This window comes from Cinclus cinclus, chromosome 29 (genome assembly GCF_963662255.1).
Source record: "Cinclus cinclus chromosome 29, bCinCin1.1, whole genome shotgun sequence".
Taxonomy (NCBI): Eukaryota; Metazoa; Chordata; class Aves; order Passeriformes; family Cinclidae; genus Cinclus; species Cinclus cinclus.
In genome coordinates, this window is record NC_085074.1 from 91,995 (window position 1) to 108,795 (window position 16,801).

The following is a 16,801-nucleotide window of genomic DNA, read 5'->3' on the forward strand; positions in this document are numbered from 1 at the left end:
AACAGAAAAACCTCCTTTTGGCTCTTGCTCAAGGAAGTGCTGCTGTTTCTTTTGGGCAAAGTGAGGCAGAAGGATCATCCACAAACATCCAGCGCCTGAAGATGAATTCACTGTTCCTCAAGAAGTGGCACTTACCTGCACCCACTGCTCAGATACATAGAGAAGTGAAGGCAACGTCCTGGCAAGGTTGATCCTTACCTTATGTACACTTTTGGGATTTTCCAGCCAAGCATAATACATTTCCTCCACATAGTTTGAACTAGTCCCACTCAGAAATGGTTCAGCAGCCACCGGTGCACTGTAGCACCTGAGCTGTTGGAACGTCCTGGGTGCTGCCGGTCTGTGTTGGTATATTGTCTTTACAGTCTGTGAGGCCGTCAATGGCCTCAGTTTTGCTGCACAAGTCCTTAAGTTAAGCATTTTTGTCCTGTTGGTTCACACAAGCTCCTGTTGAGGGAGAACAGAAAAGTGGGTTACGAATTACTGCAGGAGAGCACTGAACAGAGATCACCTACTCCTCCTCCCCCAAGCACAGAGAATCGAGTTTAGGATCAGTTTTTAATTTGGATTAATCCATTCACCCTGTCCCACAGCCAGGTCTCTGATGGCTTGGAAATGCAGTTTTCACTCAGTACACTTGGCATGGCCGGTCTGCCTCTCCCATCCCTGGCAGCATGGCATCATCATCTGTCACAACAACAATTCAAAGCAAATTTGCCTGGTGGGTACCCAACACCAGCTCAAATGAGCTGCTGCACACCAAAGCCACCCGCATCTCTTGATTTCAGCTTCTTCCATCACTCTCCCTCACAGGTAGGTCTGGGCTTCCATTTCTCTGACCAGTCTGCTCGGCCGTTGTTTTCTTCTTGGTTTGTTGTGATGTGCACCAGGATAAAGCTGGGAAGAAACCTTCTACAGGGAAAATCACTTGTAAAGTAGGGGTATAGTAGTGCAAAGCACTTGAGAAATGGGCTCCAGGAAAGACTGCTTCTCCTCAAAAGCCCAGACCCAAGAATATCAGTGCAGATGAAAGACACAGAGAGGGGCTCTCCCCTGCTCAGAGAACCCAGAAAAGTAATCCAGAGCCAGTGTGTGGGACCTTTGAGAAGTGCCACCTTGCAGCTTTCAGTAGGGCATGTACTGGGAGGCCTGGGGTTAGCCAGGTGGTTTGCCATATGGTCAGCCATGGGGTTTTACACACATTCAATCAACCACCGCTGCCCAAGGAAAGCACTGGAGATCACACTGAAGGAAGTGCAGGCACTTGGAGTAACTCTTCTTGGAGCTTCCCTTTCCACCCAGCTCCTTCCGCAAGAGGCAGGACCCAAGGCTAGAGGTGACCCAGCTGGCAGGTTTCCATATCCCAGACCAGTTTAATGAGCAGCAGCCCAATGTCAAAGCAATTATCATGTGTTCACCAGATTAAAATTAAATTTCACAAGGGACTAGAAAAAACAACACACCTACATGGCCAGCATTTTCCTAGCCAGCATTCCAGGTTTGTCTTGCTGAATCTAGTTCAGACACTGATCTCTTCCCTGTAGTGACCAGTAACAGGACCCACGGGTTGTGTCAGTGAAGGCTTAGGTTAGATATTAGAAAAAGGGTCTTCACCCAGAGGGTGTTTGGGCACTGGAACAGACTCCCCAGGGAAGTGGTCAAAGTACAAAGCTTGAGAGTTCAAAAAGCATTTAGACAATGCTTTCAGGCACAAGGTGTGACTCTTGGGGATAGTCTTGTGCAGGGCCAGGAACTGGACTTGATGGTCCTTGTGGGTCCCTTCCAACTGAACATATTCTGTGATTCTGTAGTTCTGGCTGCTTGGCATGACAGGGGTTACACTTCCCATTGTAAACCATAAGGTTTTGGTTCAAAGAGTCTGAGGAAGACCCAGAGTCACCTGAATTCAGACAGATTTACCCATAGGAAAAGGGGAACCACTTGTCATTTCCACCCTGGCCATAAACACACCTGTCAAGAAAGCCCAGCAGGTGCAGGACCACAAGCACCCCAGCACTGGGGATTCTCCCAGTTCACCCTCACACAGCAAAAACACACATTGTTTTTTTTTCTGAAAGGTTGAGAAAGTCAGGGATGTTCAGCCTGGAGAAAAGAAGGCTCCAAGGAGACCTTTGAGCCTCTCACAGTCCCTTTATAAAGGGGCTCCAAGATAGCTGAGGAGGGACTTTAGACAAGGGCTTGGAATGACAGGACAAGGGAGATTGGCTTCCCACTGCCAGAGGGCAGGGTTAGATGGGATACTGGGAGGAAATTCTTCCCTGTGAGGATGGTGAGGCCCTGGCACCTGGTGAGATTGCCCAGAGAAGCTGTGGCTGCCCCTGGATCCCTGGAAGTATCCAAGGCCAGGGTGGATGGGGTTTGGAGCAACCTGGGCCAGTGTGAGGTGTCCCTGACTATGGCAGGGAGGTGGAACTGGATGATCTTCCTACTCAAAGCATTCCATGATTCTGTGATACTTCAGAGAGCCAACTGAGTCATGTGCCAGAGCATAGGCATGCATATGGCAGGGAAAAAGCTTTAGGACAGAACCAGCATCATCATCTCCAGTTTCATGTCCAGTTTTGGTGCTGTCACTCAGCAGCATCCAGTGACACCTCTGGGAAACAGTGAGGTTAGTGCCAGAGTTTGACCCAAAGTGAGCAGAACTAGCTGCTCTTTGAGCTTTGAGGACCTCTTGCAGGAAGGGTTAGCTAGGAGCCTGGACAGAGACAAGGCAAGCTTGGAGCTGGGATACTGCAAGTTTGATCAAAATAGAGAACCAAAAGCAAGGACGTATGAAACCAAGTCTGAGATAAGGGATATCAGGGTCACGCAGGAATGCAAAGGTCACACTGGGAGTGACGCCTGAGGAGAGTACAGAGGGGCAGTCAGTCACAGCCCAAACCTAACCAAAAGGTCAAACCTCAGGAATGCCCATAACAGATGACAGCCCAGAGCGTGCCAATAAGCACATTAAAGTGCTAAATGTGACCCACCCGCAGCCGGGAAGGGGACGTCAGCCTAGACGGCAGGTACTTGGTAACAACTTGGAACTTAGGAATACTTTCTAGGTTAAAAACAGCACAAATTCTACCGTCCAGAAAGCGGCGGGGCCAGAGCCACCGGCTACAGCCACAGTTGATCCAGCACCGGGCATCTTGGGTTCGCGGCAGGCGAGGGCCTCAGGGCGGGCTGGAGCCGGGACAAACCCTCTGTGGCCGCTACACGGCCGACCCCGGTCCAGCAGAGCTCAGCAGACATCTCCGCGAAGCGCCGCGGGCTCGGGCGACATTCCGCGACCGGGAAATGGAACGAAGCGGCCCCGTGGGGCAGTCCGGGGAGGGCGCGGGGGCGTGAGGCGCGCGGCAGTCCCGCGTGCCGGGGGGCGCGGGAAGGGGCAGCGGGACCCCCGCCCCGTCCCCGAGAGCGCGCCAGGCCCACCCCCACCCCGCGCGCCCCAATCACCGCCCGCCGCCGCCGCCCAGGCTTGGCGCCCCTTGCTGCCCATAGGACGGAGCGAGCAACTGAGCCTTCCCATTGGCTGGAGGACTGCCCATCTCACCACAGTCCCGCCCCCCTCGCTCCCCTCCTCCCAGGCGCCCGGGCGGCGCCAAGGACACCGGGGCGCGACCGCGGGCCCCCAACCCGGCGCGGCCCACGACGCGACGCGACCCCCGCCCCGCTCCAATACGCCGGCCCCCGCCCCCGGCCGTCCCGCACAGCTGGGTCTGGCCCCACCGTCCGGCCCCGCCGCGGAACTCACCGGCGTGTCTGTACGCCCCGCTCGTGGCCCTGGCTCTGACAGCAGCCCCTACCACCGCTCCCGCTCGACCCCGCCCCTAGTGCGTCACCACGTCGCGTCACCGCGCCCCTTTTGCCACGCCCTTAGAACTGGGCCCAATGCGGCTGCGCCATCCTGGGAGTAGCGGCGGTGGCGCCGGGCGAGGGGTGTGCTGTATGATCTGGGGACCATCACCATGGCCAGAGAACTCTTACCGTGGCCTGGGTTCCGCTGTACGGTCTGGCGACCCTCACCATGGCCTGGGTTCTGCTGTACGGTCTGGCGACCCTCACCATGGCCAGAGAACTCTCACCATGGCCTGGAGACCCTTGGTATAGCCTGAGGACACCCACTGTCATTCACGGCTCACTACCCTCATCATGGCTTGGTGACTCTCATCATGGCTTCAGGACCCCAACCATGGCCTGGGGACCTCTGCCATGGCCTAGGGAGCCACTGTGTCCTGGAGGACCCCTTTCCCTGAGGCACCTCAGGCTTTTGGGGATTCCCACCACGTGTGACATCCAGCAGATGCCCAGCAGGGCAGGGGAGGTGCTCTGGGAGGTCTGCATTTCTCGAAATTTCCTGACAGTGAGTCATGGTAGTGCCCGTCTTGGCTGCAGCAGCTGTGCAGGGCTGGAAGGCACTTTCAGGAAGTGAAACAGATGCCAGGAAAACACCCCAACAGCCCAAGTCCACGCAAGCTTGGCCACGCACATCCCTGGCCCTCCCAGCATGGTGCAATCTCCGACACACTGGATGGAAACGAGGCTGAGGAGTGTCCCTAAAGGCCATGTCCCCAGGGGACATGAGTGGGCACAAGAAATTGAGTAGAAAGCAGGGTCCTGCACCCACTGGTGTTGGCACAACAAGGACAAGAGGGGTGACAGAGGAGGCACAGCTGGCTGTGGCACCAGGGGTCTGGGCAGTGGTAGAGGAAGCCATGGGGAAATGGTGGAGTGGTAGCACTTGCACCAGTGGCCACTTCCAGGACACCCACAATGCCTGGCCCTGACAAGGGTGGGTGTCATCACAGCTGGCCTGAGACTGGGATTGGGACTGGGGTTGGAGCTGCCTCTGAGTGAGTCCAGTGAGTCCAGCTCCCTGCTGAGTCAACCAAATGGCAGGCTGGCACATGGTCATAGGCCCTATACATCAACCCTAAACATCCCCTCTGCTCTCTGCCCCACACACCGTCCCTGGAGCATCCCTCTGTTCTGCCCCACAACCCTGCTGTGCCCCATACTCTGGTTCTGGAGCAGCCCCTGCTCTGGTCCATGGTCTGCCTCCCCACTACACTGCTTAAGGGAAACCAACATCCCCCAGCCCTCCAGTCTCAACACAGTAATTGGGCAAAACTTAGTGTTGCAAAACCTGGAAATCCCACTCTGACAGCACTTCCTTCTAGAGGCTCTTGAAAACCAGCCCCACTGACACCAGGCTCAGAGAGCAGCCAAGCAGCACTGCAGGCAGGACAGGCAGGAGCAGGCAGCCAAGTGCCTCAGAAGTTTGCAGGTACTGTGAAATCTCTGCCCAAGACTGCAGTCAGTGGCGGCAATGTCATTTGTCCCTGATCTGGACAAACTGGAGAGTAGTAGGTAAGAACAGATGTGCCGGAGAGGACTTTGGGGATGTATTGCTGCATTCCTGATCCTGACTTCACCATCTTCCTTTGCATTTCAGCCTGAACGAGGAGACGTTGTATGGCCCCAATTGTCTCTGCCCACAGAAGGTAACAGTGGGGCAGTGGGAGTGGTGGGGTCCATGCTGTATGGAAGCCAGTCTCTCACTCTACATCCCCTTTCTTCCCCAGAAGCCCCGACTGGACTTGGAGGTGACATCGCCTGGGGTGGGCATCCAGGTGACAGTGACAAAAGGATACCTTTCCAGGACCTTTCGCCAGGCTGCCATCCTGGTGGCTGCTGTGACCAAGCTCCTGAAACAGCCATCACACAACGACTTTGCTGATAGTGACCTTGGCAGCTTCTTGGATGATATTTTTGGTATGAGGTTGATGTCAGGGGTGTCACCACAGTCAGAGGATATTCTTGGGGGTACTCTTGGACCTGGGAGCAGCATCCTCCTGACTGTCTTGCTTCCCACAGAGCCGGTCTCCTTCCAGTGCATCAAGGGCAGTTATACCAGGGCACCTGTTTTCCGCTACACTCGCTCCCAGTCCTTTGACATCCTGGACATCGATCACAAGTGCTTCGTACTGGAGTCACCCACCCAGCTGGTGGCCCTGCACCTGCAGGGACCCTCTGCTGGACGGAAAGGTGAGAGCATATACTCCCATTCCAATGTCCCCTGTCCCCAAACCCAGGACCACCCAGGAGCCACACCATGACCACATGACCACCCATTTACCTGTCCCTTCTCTCTGCAGTGAAGCTTGACATTGCTCTGTACCGTCCCCGGTCATCACAGGGCAGTCCAGGGTCTGGAAGGGTGCCAGTGGCATTGGGTATCAAGGGCTACCAGCTCTATATGTCATGTGTGATGAGTGACACTAAACCCGTGCTGCAGCTGGAGGTGAGCAGGGGGTCCCACCAGTCTGTCCTCTGTGCGGCTGGGGGCTCCACTCCACCTTGACCCCCATTTAACCCCCCTGGCTTATAGGAAGCTGACATCAGGAGGGATATTGAGAGTGTGGAGTTGACCCGCTTCATCTTCTACCGCCTGGACAGCCCAGCTGAGGGGACCACCCGCTTCGAGTCAGCCGCCTTCCCTGGCTGGTTCATTTGCACATCCCTGCAACCCCGCCAGCCTGTCAGCATCACAAACACCCCAGACCAGGTGAACATTGCTACCTATGAGCTGAGTGGGCGCTGAGGATGCTGCATCAACCCAACCGGCAGTCACCGGTTTTTAGGCTGTATGTACTAAGTACAACCCCCTGGGACACAACCCCCCTCCCTATCTATTTCGTGTGAAATAGCAGCTCTGGGCCCCGTGGGCTTGAGCCATCCCAATCTTATTTATTTACTTATTGTGTCTGCCCATTGTTTTGCTTTATTTATTGTGCCCCCTTATTTATTTCTGCTTTTAACTAGTATGTGTATGGAGATGGAAATAAAAAGTTTTCTAGGACAGCATTGCTCATGGGCCATAGGATTATGGATGGGAAAATCCTTCTGCTTTGGCTGCTTTTTGGGTGAAAACCCAGGGAATGGGGGGCCACCCCACAGCCCAGGGATCACCCTGACCCGTGCAGGACCCTCCACCACTCTGTCTCCATGCCCACATCCAGCTGATCACTCCCTGACGGGGAGGTGACTGGGTGGGCATACCATGGTGTATCCCTGGCAGCTGCCTGGAGCTGTCTCATCTGCCCCAGCTGCAGCCAGGACATGGCAGGGTGGGCACACAGTGCAGCAGGAGAATGAGTGGCGCAGCATGGCATTACAGGATGTGGCATGATATCACACAGTATGATGTGGTGTACCATATCATACAATTTCACACCACACCGTGCCTTATCACGTGGCACAGCATGGTGCAGCATAGCATGGTGTGCTGTGGCACTGCGTGGTATCGCACGGCATTGCATGACGTGGTACGGCATTATGTGGTATTGCATGGCATGATATCGCGTGGCCAGACGCGGCACGTTGAGGCCTGCTCGGTGTAGCACAACACGGCTTATCACGGCGCGGCAGCGCGCGTCACTGCAGACAGCCACCCCGACGGCTGCGATCACCGGAGGGGACGCGTTGTCACCGCCCCCTACCCTCTCAGCCAATAATGGAGCCACAGCCGGCGTTTGGCTCTATCCATTGGTCGGTTTGAAGAAGGCGGTGGCCTATAAAAGCGGTGTGGAGGCGGTTGGGAGCGTCAGTTGCTGTGCTACGGCTACGCTCGAGGCGGAGCGGCCGGGAGCCTCGGAGCTGAGTCTAAGAGGTCCCGGTATTGGGGGGTGCGGGCGGCCTAGGGGCCTGTGGGGACGGAGGAGGGCGGAGCTATGAGGCCCTGCGATGCGGGGATGAAGGGACCTGCGGACCCTCTGGGGCGAGTACCTTGTGGGGAGGTCGCGATTCTGTGGAAGTGCTGGACTGGAGGCCGGCAAAGATAGGCCTATGGGGAGGGTGTCAGGGGCGGCCTGGGGGACTGCTGGGGCCTTGGTAGGGAGGCTGAGCTGGGGGATAGTGTGCGTGAGGATGTGTGAACCAGCGGGAGGTGCCCACAAAACGGGCCCAGGGAGAAGGCAGGGTGGGAGGAGGGGGGTATTGGTGGGTCATGTGTCAGACACACAGTTCTAAGGAGCAAAACAAGGTAAAGGTTTATCTTGTACATCCCTTTGTATAGAGTTTTACAAACTATCACCTATTAGTAAGTAACAGTTACTCCATAATAATTGGTCAGTCCAGAGAAGGTGTCTACGTGCAGGGAAGAGTTTTTGTGAAATATTGCTTTTATTCGTCTACTGAGACTGTTGTCAGTTGTTGAAACAGGTGCAAGAAACAGTCCTAACCTGTAGAATTCTTTCACAGGGAAACACATTGTTTCTTGCCATTGCAGGACTCTGTTCTCACAAAGTTGATAGCAATCTCACAGTTTATGTCAGATTAAGTCAGAATTCAGTCTGTAAGGCCTGTACAAGCCTGCTTGCTAAGAGCTCAAAGGAGTGGCTTGAGTGCTGGTGTTTCCCAATGGGTGATGGTGTCTCTTCTGCATATTTCATGAGACTCTGTGAAACTTTCTCATCTCAGATCCTGGCTCTGGCAGAACAAGCCTTGCTGCTGAAAATTCAGGTCTGGAACCAGATCTCAAGGAAAGGGTGGTGGGAGTCTCAGCACTGGTTTTTAATGGCAGCTTCCACTTGCCTTTGGAATATGTTAATATCAGGAAAGGGCATTTGTCACTGTCTGTGGGGTCTCCTGAACTTGAGATCACCCACAACAGGACATTTAGGTGGTTTAGAGTTCAAGTTCTCCCAGCTCGAGTACCAAAGAAGAGTTAGGAAGCCATTTTCTGGGGTTTCCAAGGTTGTTTATTCTTTCTTATCTAAGAAATTCTTTCTCTAACTGAGGTCTGTGTAGCATGTCGATCCAAGGCACACTCTGCCTGCCCTTGGGGCAGGACTTACCTTTTATACTATAAATTATGTACCTAATGTTTACAATTACTTTCCAATACATTACACCTTTATTGCACTGTCCAACTTTGTCCCAAACCAATCCAGTGATGCCATCCTGACTCAGAAGATGGATGACATGAAGAAAAGACATACCATGCCCAAAATCCTCCATCTTAGCTTTAAACCCCCTCGTATAAACATTTCTAAAAACTCACTTTTATACCTTCTAACTATCTAATTTATACTCTACTTAATTTTTGTGACTTGTAATTCTTCCTGCGATGTTGGTAATTTTTTCCAGGGACTAAAATCCAGTCCCCAGTGGTCTTGGGCACTATACCAAGCTGTCTGAGCCCCCTGCCTGGAGGGTCTCGAGGCATCCAGGGAAGCCAGGGGAACACCCTGGATTCCCACAGGCATTTTCTGTGCATCTGGCAGGAAAAGGTGAAGAGAAGAAGCAGGATCAAAGAGCACAAAGACCAAACCAGTCCCTGTCGCCAGGCTCTGGGAAACATCACTAATATAATACAAATGAGAGAAGATTCATGACCTTTCTTTTTGACATAGAGCAGCACTTGGGCAGAACAGAAGACGGTTGCCTCACTCTCTAGGCTCTTTCATACAGAAAAAAACTTACACAGGCTTTAATCTTCCTAGAGGACTGAGCTGCTACCCTGGAGCAGAGGGATGGGAGAACTCCACAGCGGGCTGCTGTCAGATGGCTCCAGCTCTGTGTGGAGGAGGCAGGGAGGACAGAACTGTAGTAGCTGACAGTGGCCTGCTGTCCTACCTTCCTTCTTAGCTGACAGTGCCTGGACAGCTGCAGGGCTTATGGATCAGCCACACTGCAGTGAACTCTGGTCAGGATTCTCCGGGAACCACTATGATCTGCAGCATGGCCTCACCAGTCTGTGATACACAGGGCAGTTTGGGAGCCTCCAAACCACCTCCAGACCACTGCCTGCAGGAATAATTTTGGTTAGTTGTGCTGTCCAGGAAGTTTTGTGACAATCTTGGATGTTAATGGCTTGTGTTGATTTTCTGTTGCCACATAAAAGAAGAGGAAAAATGTGGTAGTATTCCTTGACAGGTTTTTGATTTCTGAAAGCTACTCCTAAGCTCCTGCATCTGAGACAATCAGCAGTGGGTTAGATATTTAACTCTTTCTGCTTCTCTTATGGTTGATAAATAATAACCTGATAACTTGTTGGACTTTTACAGACCCTGTTTAAGGAACTGGACTAATCACCTGAATTCCCCCTTAGAAGCGGTTTCTAAACTCAAGCACGTAAGTAGGAAGCTCTTGAGTCCTTCATGCTTTAAGTGAGTCTAGGGAGAACAGGGTCCCCTGTCACGAATGAGTGTTTTATGGTTGCTTAAAGAATCATTGGCAAAGGTATTAGCAAAAGCAAGTTTAGTATAAAAGTGAAAGCGTGACAGAGTTCGTTGACAAGCTTCACTCTACTACTTACTGGATGGTTAAAGCACACAGAGAAAAAGCAAGCTAAAATCACAAATCAATCAATTTAAAACCAAAACCAACCAAAAAAGTATCTATGTGGAGGCTGAGGAAGTGGGGCAGGGGAAGGGTAAGGACAAAAAGGAATAAGGGGGTGTCCATTTTGTCACAAGATTCAAAGCAGACTGCCTTGCTAATGTGGGCACTGGGCTTGACCAACAGTTTAGGCCTGAAAGTTTTAACAGCACTTAACCTATTCATTAAGTGCTGTTAAGTTAAACAGTTTAACAAAGTATTCATATAGAAGTTACTGTAGCACAATAACAATTACTTACAGGCCTGACTTAAAAATCTGAAGTACTTAAGAACCAAGGAAAGCTACATTCATGGAACGTTCGCTCTAGCATACTTACACACATGTAGACCTAAATCATTTGTATAAAGTATATATCTGTGGAAAATTGCCCTCAAATTCAGTGAAGGACTCATGTTGGTGCCTTTGTATCTTCTCAACAGGCAAAGAGTTGAGCCTTGGGGAAACAGGGTATCAGCCCAGGCTCTGTTGATATCCTTCGTTGTTCCTCCAAGTGCAGCAAACATGAGAGTTTGCTGGCCCTGAAAAGCCCCAGTCAGATGGAGATGCTGGTCACAGCACATAGCAGTTGAAGAGAGCTCAAAAGGTCTCACTCAGGATTGCTGCTTATAGGGTCACAAGAGAATGTACTTTAGTAATAATAATTTTTCATCCTGGCTGCAATTCAGATCTGTAACTTGCTTTGAAAACCACATCCCCAAGTCAGGGTCATGAGTTCCTGACTCCAAATGGGGGATATACCACAGATGGCTGAATAGCTGGCAGTGAGTCAACTAGCTATTTTTCAAAGGAGTTTAGCTTAGTTAGGAGTTTCAGTTTGGGAGACTGATCCTTTGCCCATGTCCTGGTGGGTGTTGTGTTGTTCTGTTGACAGCTGTCCCTTGGGGAAGCTGTAAGGGTCTGACCAAGCTGCACTCTCCTTGGAGCTGAGGGCTGCTTTGTCTTTTCCAGGTTGACAGGAGGAAGAAGGTTGTTTCTGGGAATGTGATGGCAGGTGCTCGAGAGGATGGGAGGCTTGGAGCCAAATCCACACAGCACATTGGCCATACTGCTCAGAAGAAGCCTTCAAATACATCCCAGGGAGCAGGAAGGGTACAGCCAGGGAACATCATGACGCTTCCTGCTTCTATGCAGACTAGTGGCAGGCTCCCACCTTCAGGCTCTGGTCACCTAAACCCAAAACGGAACCAGAAGCCTGCACAGGAGACTGTCACTGCTGCAGCAGCTCACATGGGAAGCGACCACCCTCCTCCTGGAGCACCTCACTGTCTGAATAAGGGGCTGCAGGGCAGGCTGGTCTGCCACAAGGAAAACCTCAACCCACGAGCCTCCACATCCCTGGAGCTTATCAGAACTTTCCAATCTGATGCAAACACTCTCAGGAAGATGGGAGTCTTGGCCCACAGGCAAAGTTCAGCTGTAATGTCAAGGCCTGTTCTGGGTCCAAAAGGCAGAATTAGTAACCACCATCCACTGGAAGAGCTAGTTGTGGATAAATTCAGCAAAACCCTGCCAGAATCAAAGATCATATTTCAAAATACAAGTGTCAGTACTCAGCCATTGCAGCCCTCTGGTTTCCTTCCTGCTTCTGCTAATTTGCTACATAAAATCTCTGGGACAAACCAGGGAAAAACTGCTATGGTGAGGCAACCTGGCACAGCTCCAGGGGGAAGTCTTAAGCACCACAGCCAACCTCCCCCAGTGAGAAGATTTCCCGGCAAGCCCCAGGGCACCACGAACAGGGAAAGCAGCCTGAACCCAAGTGTCACTTTGCCACGGCCAAGGCCCAAAATTAAAGAGGGCATGGACAGGAAGGACGTGAGGGTGGTGCTTCCTGGACACACAGCAGCCTGGCAAGGGACAGGTCATCCAAATGAGTCCTGCAGCTGGTTCCACAGCTCCAAAACTCATGTACTTGAGGATGGATTGAGGAGAGAGCAGCTTAAACCAGAATTGCTGAAGGCGAGTGGCATGCAGGCTAGGCGCATTCCAAGGATCCCATCAGCTGCAGACCGCAAGTAAGTAGCAGCTCAGGCCACTTGGGTCATGTCTCCAGGAAACAGTGGAGTTTAAAGGGTTTGACTGAGTTTGAGCCAGCACCATCCTGCTGAAAACAGAGTCCAAAGTCTCTTATCAGTAAGAGCTTGTTGGGAGGTTGGTGTCCTGAAAAAGAAGGGGTTGGGGGTGATGTTGGATGGCACCCTGGGTTCCTCTCCCACTGATTCAGTAAGTGGAACGAGTGCATGGCCACTCTCCTGCTTTGGCCTCAAGGCTTACACTTGAAAGCATTTTCCTTTCCTAGTCCAGAGCTCAGGTGTGTTTCTGAGAAAGATATACTGAATATTTTTAAGCAGCTGAAGTTGGCTAAAGGGAGATTCCAAGGAAGAACAGCCAGCTCTTGCCAAGCTGCTGCCTGCTGGGGTGGTAACTGATCTCTTGATCTTTGGACAGGAAACAGCTGGAGGAATGGTTGGCATCCAAAGGCAAGAAATACAAGCGGCCACCGATGGCACAGCTTCAGAAGCAGGCAGTGAAGCCATCTTGTAGAAAGGTCAAAGCAAAAGAGAATCAAGAGAATCCAGAGCAGCACTGCCAAGTGAAGATCAACAGTATATTAACTGAGTGCCTGAAGCTCATTGAGGAGGTGGGAATGGGAAAGGAGCTTCTTGAACAAGCTTCTCCTCTCCTGGAGCATGCCAGGGGATGAGGGCCATATCCCTACAGTAGCTAAGAGGGGTTGAGAACGAGTGTTCAGTTGCCAGAGGGGAAACATAGGAAAATAAAAGTCTTCATAAAGTCACAGGTAGGCCAAAGGCATGCAGTGAACTGTGCCAACCAGGAGACTCAAGAGTTACCCTGTCAAAAGAGACTGTTGTGGTTTAACCCCAGCCAGCAGCCAATCCCCATGCAGCTGCTCACGCAGTCCTCCACTGTTGCAGTAGACCTCTCCTTAAGGGTGGAAATCAGCCAAGACACTCACCTAACAGCATGAAAAGGGTCCCTGTTTATTCTTTGTGGCTTAGCTATCCTGACTGATTACAGCAAGCCCCTACTGTACAGTCCAACTGCAGACTGATTGCTGGTTATTTCCTGCTGTACTATGACTGCAGGTATTGGTTTGCAGATTGAATGCAGGCTTTCACCTAGCTCAACTATGACTGCAGGTTCCAACAGTAGGTTCTAATCCCATCAGACCCAGACTGACCTCACAGCAGATCTTTTGCTAGCAGTAACTCTCTTCCTTGTTTTGTCTTTCTGTCTCTCTGGATCATTCCTTCTCCTTCAGGGCTCCTCTACCTTCTCAAAGCTCTCTTTCTCCAGGTCCTCTTCCTCAGGGTCCTCCTTGACCAGCCAACCCACTTCTTTTACCAGGCTTATCTTTATTAGTCACAGCTGTGACCCTTTATGAGCAAGGCTGTTCCTCTTCTTTGGTAATTAGAACAACTTATTAGTATGACCTATCGGGGTGGCCTGTAATCCCTTCTTCCAGACCTACACTCCACCAGCAGGACTAAGGAGAGAATCAGGACTAAGGATAAAAGACAAAGAATTAGTGGGTTGAGGTAAAGACAGTTTAATTGGGAAAGCAAAGGCTGCACACACAAGCAAACCAAAACCTTGTCTGTCTGCTTCCCACAACAAGGCAGGTGTTCTTCCACCTCCAGGAGAGCAGGACCCCCTCACATACAGTAGTGACTTGGGAAGACAAACAGCATCACTCCAAATGTCCCCCTACTTTATATACTGAGTATAGGGTATGGAATATCTCTTTGGTCTGTTGGAATCACCTCTCCTGGCTGTGTCTCCTCTCAGCTTCCCACACCTCTCCAACCTCCTTGCCAGTGTGGAAGCACAAGAAGTTGAGAAGGCCTCAGTCCTGTATAAGTCCTGCTTGGTAATAATGAAAATACCTCTTATTATTGTCACCAATGACAGTGGAGGCACAACTGATACCAGCATCAGTCCCTTATTTTAAAAGCTCCTCTTTCCCATGGTCAGCTTCACACAACATTGGCTGCTTCTCTCCTGCCCTCTTCCTTCTGTATGACCAGTTAAGTCCATCCTGTCCCTTACACAGCCACCTAACCCTGTCTATCCCTTGCACAGCATCTTGTCTGTCTCTTACACAGCCATAGGACCCTTCCTCACAGCATGGCTAACAAATGCCCCTCAACTACCTAACCCACTCTTTTATAACACCCATCCTCTTTGGATGGGCAAGGCTGTTTCCAGTCTTTGATAATTAGCACAGCTGTAATTTATCAGGAGCAGGGTTGCTTGCAATCCATTCTCCTACATCTTATCACCGTGTTTATCACAAATCCCAAGTACAGCCCCATACCAACCACTGAGAAGGAAATTAATTCTGCCCCAGCCAAAGCCAGCATGGCCTTGTGTATGTCACTGACAGTGGCCTGGAACCTGGCAGTGCAGTCTGCAGCAGCAGCCCAGGCTGATTGAGCCAACTCGAGGTAGATCCGTGGTGGGTGTCACAGCTTAAGGTATGGCCCTGGTGGGCAACAGTTACGGGGAACACTGACTGCTAGCGCTGCTCCAGGGTTTACTGGCCCCAATTAATGCCAGCACTGGAGTCTATCCTTCTACACCCCTCTGGAACACTAGACTCGATTATTCAAGGGGAAGATAAATGCAGGACAGCTTTTATCTGCCATGGTTAGGAGACTTGCAAACCCAGACTTTTGAGGCATTCCTCCTGGAGAGTGCTGGGAGCTGTGGTCAGGCAAGGACTGCTTCCTAGTGCATACACTTGTCCATATCATGGACACCTTTCTTCAGGCCCTTACTCTTGTCCTTGCAGGGTGTCCATGAAGAGGAGCTCTCGGCAGTGCTGTCCCTTGTGCCCCAGGCAGAGAAATGTGCCAAATTCTGGATCTGCCAAGCAAAGCTGCTGGCCCGGAGTGGCCCCTTTGATGTGTTGCAGCTGTACAGAGAAGCAGTCATTGCTGGGGCTGAGGTGAGTAGGGTAGGCTGGCTCCATGTGTTTGCTGCCTCTGCTCTGGAGGGCTTCCTTGAGTTTCAGGGGCCAGGTTTTGGAATGAGTTTAGCAGCATTATTCACTGGTGTAAAAGTCCTTTAGAGCTGCCAGTCCTATTCCGTGCTGCAGAATGTGTCCATGCAGGGTGGGCACCAGCTGTGCTGGGTGCTGATGGATCCCACTAGGCAAAGGGGAATCCTGCAGCCTCTTCCTGCTGTCCTCAGCAGAGGGTGTTGTGGTGCAGCAAAAGCCTTTATTTCTATTCAGCTGGATCTCTGGTCTCCTTTCCCATGCCAGACTTGCCCTGACCCATGTTCTGCTTTTCCTGCAGCCAATCGAGGAGCTCAGGGAAACTGTTCTTAATATTTTGAAGGATCCAGGCCAAAAACTGGAAGGTAACCTGAGTATTGTGGTGTTGACTGGAGCATGGGCATGTGGGGACTCCCTGGTGTTGCCAGCTGGGAAGCAACACAATTTACAGTCTGTCCCAGCACCTCATGTCCCTCCTGAAGAGTGTTGTGAAAATCTGGAATCCTGATCTGAAAAATGGGACACTGTTACTCTGAATGGGCTAGGGAGGGTCCTGGGCCAGCAAGCCTCTGCAGGCAGGCACCCTGCCCCAGTCCAGAGTGCCAAGGTGTTATTCCAGCCCCAGCACCTGCTCTCTGCAACTAGTTTGCCTTTTTCCTCTCCTGTCAGGAGAGAAGGTGGGGGAATCCATTCCTTGGGAGCCTAGGAGGTGTTGTCCAGCTGAGAGGCAGCCCATATCATCGACTCCGGGCCTGGTGGGGAGGCCCATGATCTCACTTCCCCTCTCAGTCAAGTTACAGGTTACACCTGCATCCAGGTAAGGCTGAACCTCCTGTTCTTGGTAGCACACATCCTCCATGCCAGTGGTGTTCTGCAGGGCTTACCCAAGGCTCTTGTCCTTTCCATAGAGGAGGGGAATTCCTGGAAGGCCCAGAATTGAAATTTCTGACACCTGTGCGGCGCTCACTACGGATTGAAAGGGCTGGGAGTCACTACCCAGAGATGCTGAAGGACCATGACCCTGTGGTGTCGTCTCTCAGTGAAATCTTAGATGCTGAGGAGGAGACTTGCTTCTTCTTCCGGAAAAACGTGGCTTTGCCAGAAGTGACAGAGCTGGAGGGTTTGAGTTCATATCCCCTCAAGAGCTCCTGAGGGGTTCCCTGCAGGGACAGGCTACCTGCCCACCATGCTGCCTGGTACACACTCCCCTGACTGCTCTTGCTCCCCTGAGATGTAGAGTGGATGGCATAGAATAAGCCGGTTTTAAATTCTGTTTTAAATACCTAAAATCTAAATTCTAATATCTAAATTCTGTTTAAAATATATTAAAATTTGCGGTAGTGCAAATGTGTGGGCTAGCGAGT

General features: G+C 51.7%; 3 protein-coding genes across 14 annotated transcripts in view; 2 read left to right on the forward strand and 1 right to left on the reverse strand.

The window, feature by feature from the left end:
* The window catches only part of OGDH (oxoglutarate dehydrogenase), a 29,327-nt gene extending 25,492 nt beyond the window's left edge, over positions 1 to 3,835 (reverse strand). For 5 of the 8 annotated variants that reach the window (XM_062510681.1, XM_062510682.1, XM_062510678.1 and 2 more), the window contains exon 1: positions 199 to 447. In XM_062510681.1, coding sequence (XP_062366665.1) covers positions 199 to 420 — 222 coding nt within the window. In that variant the 5' untranslated portion in view covers positions 421 to 447. Of the gene's footprint in view, positions 1 to 198; positions 448 to 581; positions 1,804 to 3,763 lie in introns of those variants that run through there. The other 3 variants (XR_009934057.1, XR_009934058.1, XM_062510677.1) reach the window with 3 other exon arrangements.
* A 106-nt stretch (positions 3,836 to 3,941) lies between these two features.
* IL1B (interleukin 1 beta) lies at positions 3,942 to 6,613 on the forward strand. 3 transcript variants are annotated; one of them, XM_062510701.1, is made up of 6 exons: positions 3,942 to 5,379; positions 5,465 to 5,513; positions 5,595 to 5,784; positions 5,887 to 6,057; positions 6,168 to 6,313; positions 6,401 to 6,613. In XM_062510701.1, exons 1-6 carry the CDS (start codon positions 5,339 to 5,341, stop codon positions 6,611 to 6,613), a joined length of 810 nt encoding a protein of 269 aa, XP_062366685.1. In that variant the 5' UTR covers positions 3,942 to 5,338. The 3 variants fall into 3 exon arrangements, with proteins under 3 accessions (XP_062366685.1, XP_062366684.1, XP_062366683.1); XM_062510700.1 differs by having other exon boundaries at positions 5,465 to 5,784; XM_062510699.1 differs by having other exon boundaries at positions 5,595 to 6,057.
* Positions 6,514 to 16,784, forward strand: CKAP2L (cytoskeleton associated protein 2 like). 3 transcript variants are annotated; one of them, XM_062510686.1, is made up of 8 exons: positions 6,514 to 6,656; positions 10,080 to 10,146; positions 11,363 to 12,429; positions 12,863 to 13,055; positions 15,231 to 15,386; positions 15,739 to 15,802; positions 16,107 to 16,254; positions 16,346 to 16,784. In XM_062510686.1, exons 1-8 carry the CDS (start codon positions 6,616 to 6,618, stop codon positions 16,587 to 16,589), a joined length of 1,980 nt encoding a protein of 659 aa, XP_062366670.1. In that variant the 5' UTR covers positions 6,514 to 6,615; the 3' UTR covers positions 16,590 to 16,784. The 3 variants fall into 3 exon arrangements, with proteins under 3 accessions (XP_062366670.1, XP_062366669.1, XP_062366672.1); XM_062510685.1 differs by lacking the exon at positions 6,514 to 6,656 and adding an exon at positions 7,668 to 7,789; XM_062510688.1 differs by lacking the exon at positions 6,514 to 6,656 and adding an exon at positions 8,020 to 9,836.
* The last annotated feature ends 17 nt before the right edge of the window (positions 16,785 to 16,801 follow it).

Excerpts from the sequence above, each read along its gene's own strand:
- IL1B (XM_062510699.1), top strand. The coding sequence starts at position 5,339 with ATGTCATTTGTCCCTGATCTGGACAAACTGGAGAGTAGTAG. Across the intron at positions 5,514-5,594 it reads ATTGTCTCTGCCCACAGAAG|AAGCCCCGACTGGACTTGGA; the intron begins GTAACAGTGGGG and ends TTTCTTCCCCAG. Across the intron at positions 6,058-6,167 it reads ACCCTCTGCTGGACGGAAAG|TGAAGCTTGACATTGCTCTG; the intron begins GTGAGAGCATAT and ends TTCTCTCTGCAG.
- CKAP2L (XM_062510685.1), top strand. The coding sequence starts at position 7,743 with ATGAGGCCCTGCGATGCGGGGATGAAGGGACCTGCGGACCCTCTGGG. Across the intron at positions 12,430-12,862 it reads CCATCAGCTGCAGACCGCAA|GAAACAGCTGGAGGAATGGT; the intron begins GTAAGTAGCAGC and ends ATCTTTGGACAG. Across the intron at positions 15,387-15,738 it reads CAGTCATTGCTGGGGCTGAG|CCAATCGAGGAGCTCAGGGA; the intron begins GTGAGTAGGGTA and ends CTTTTCCTGCAG.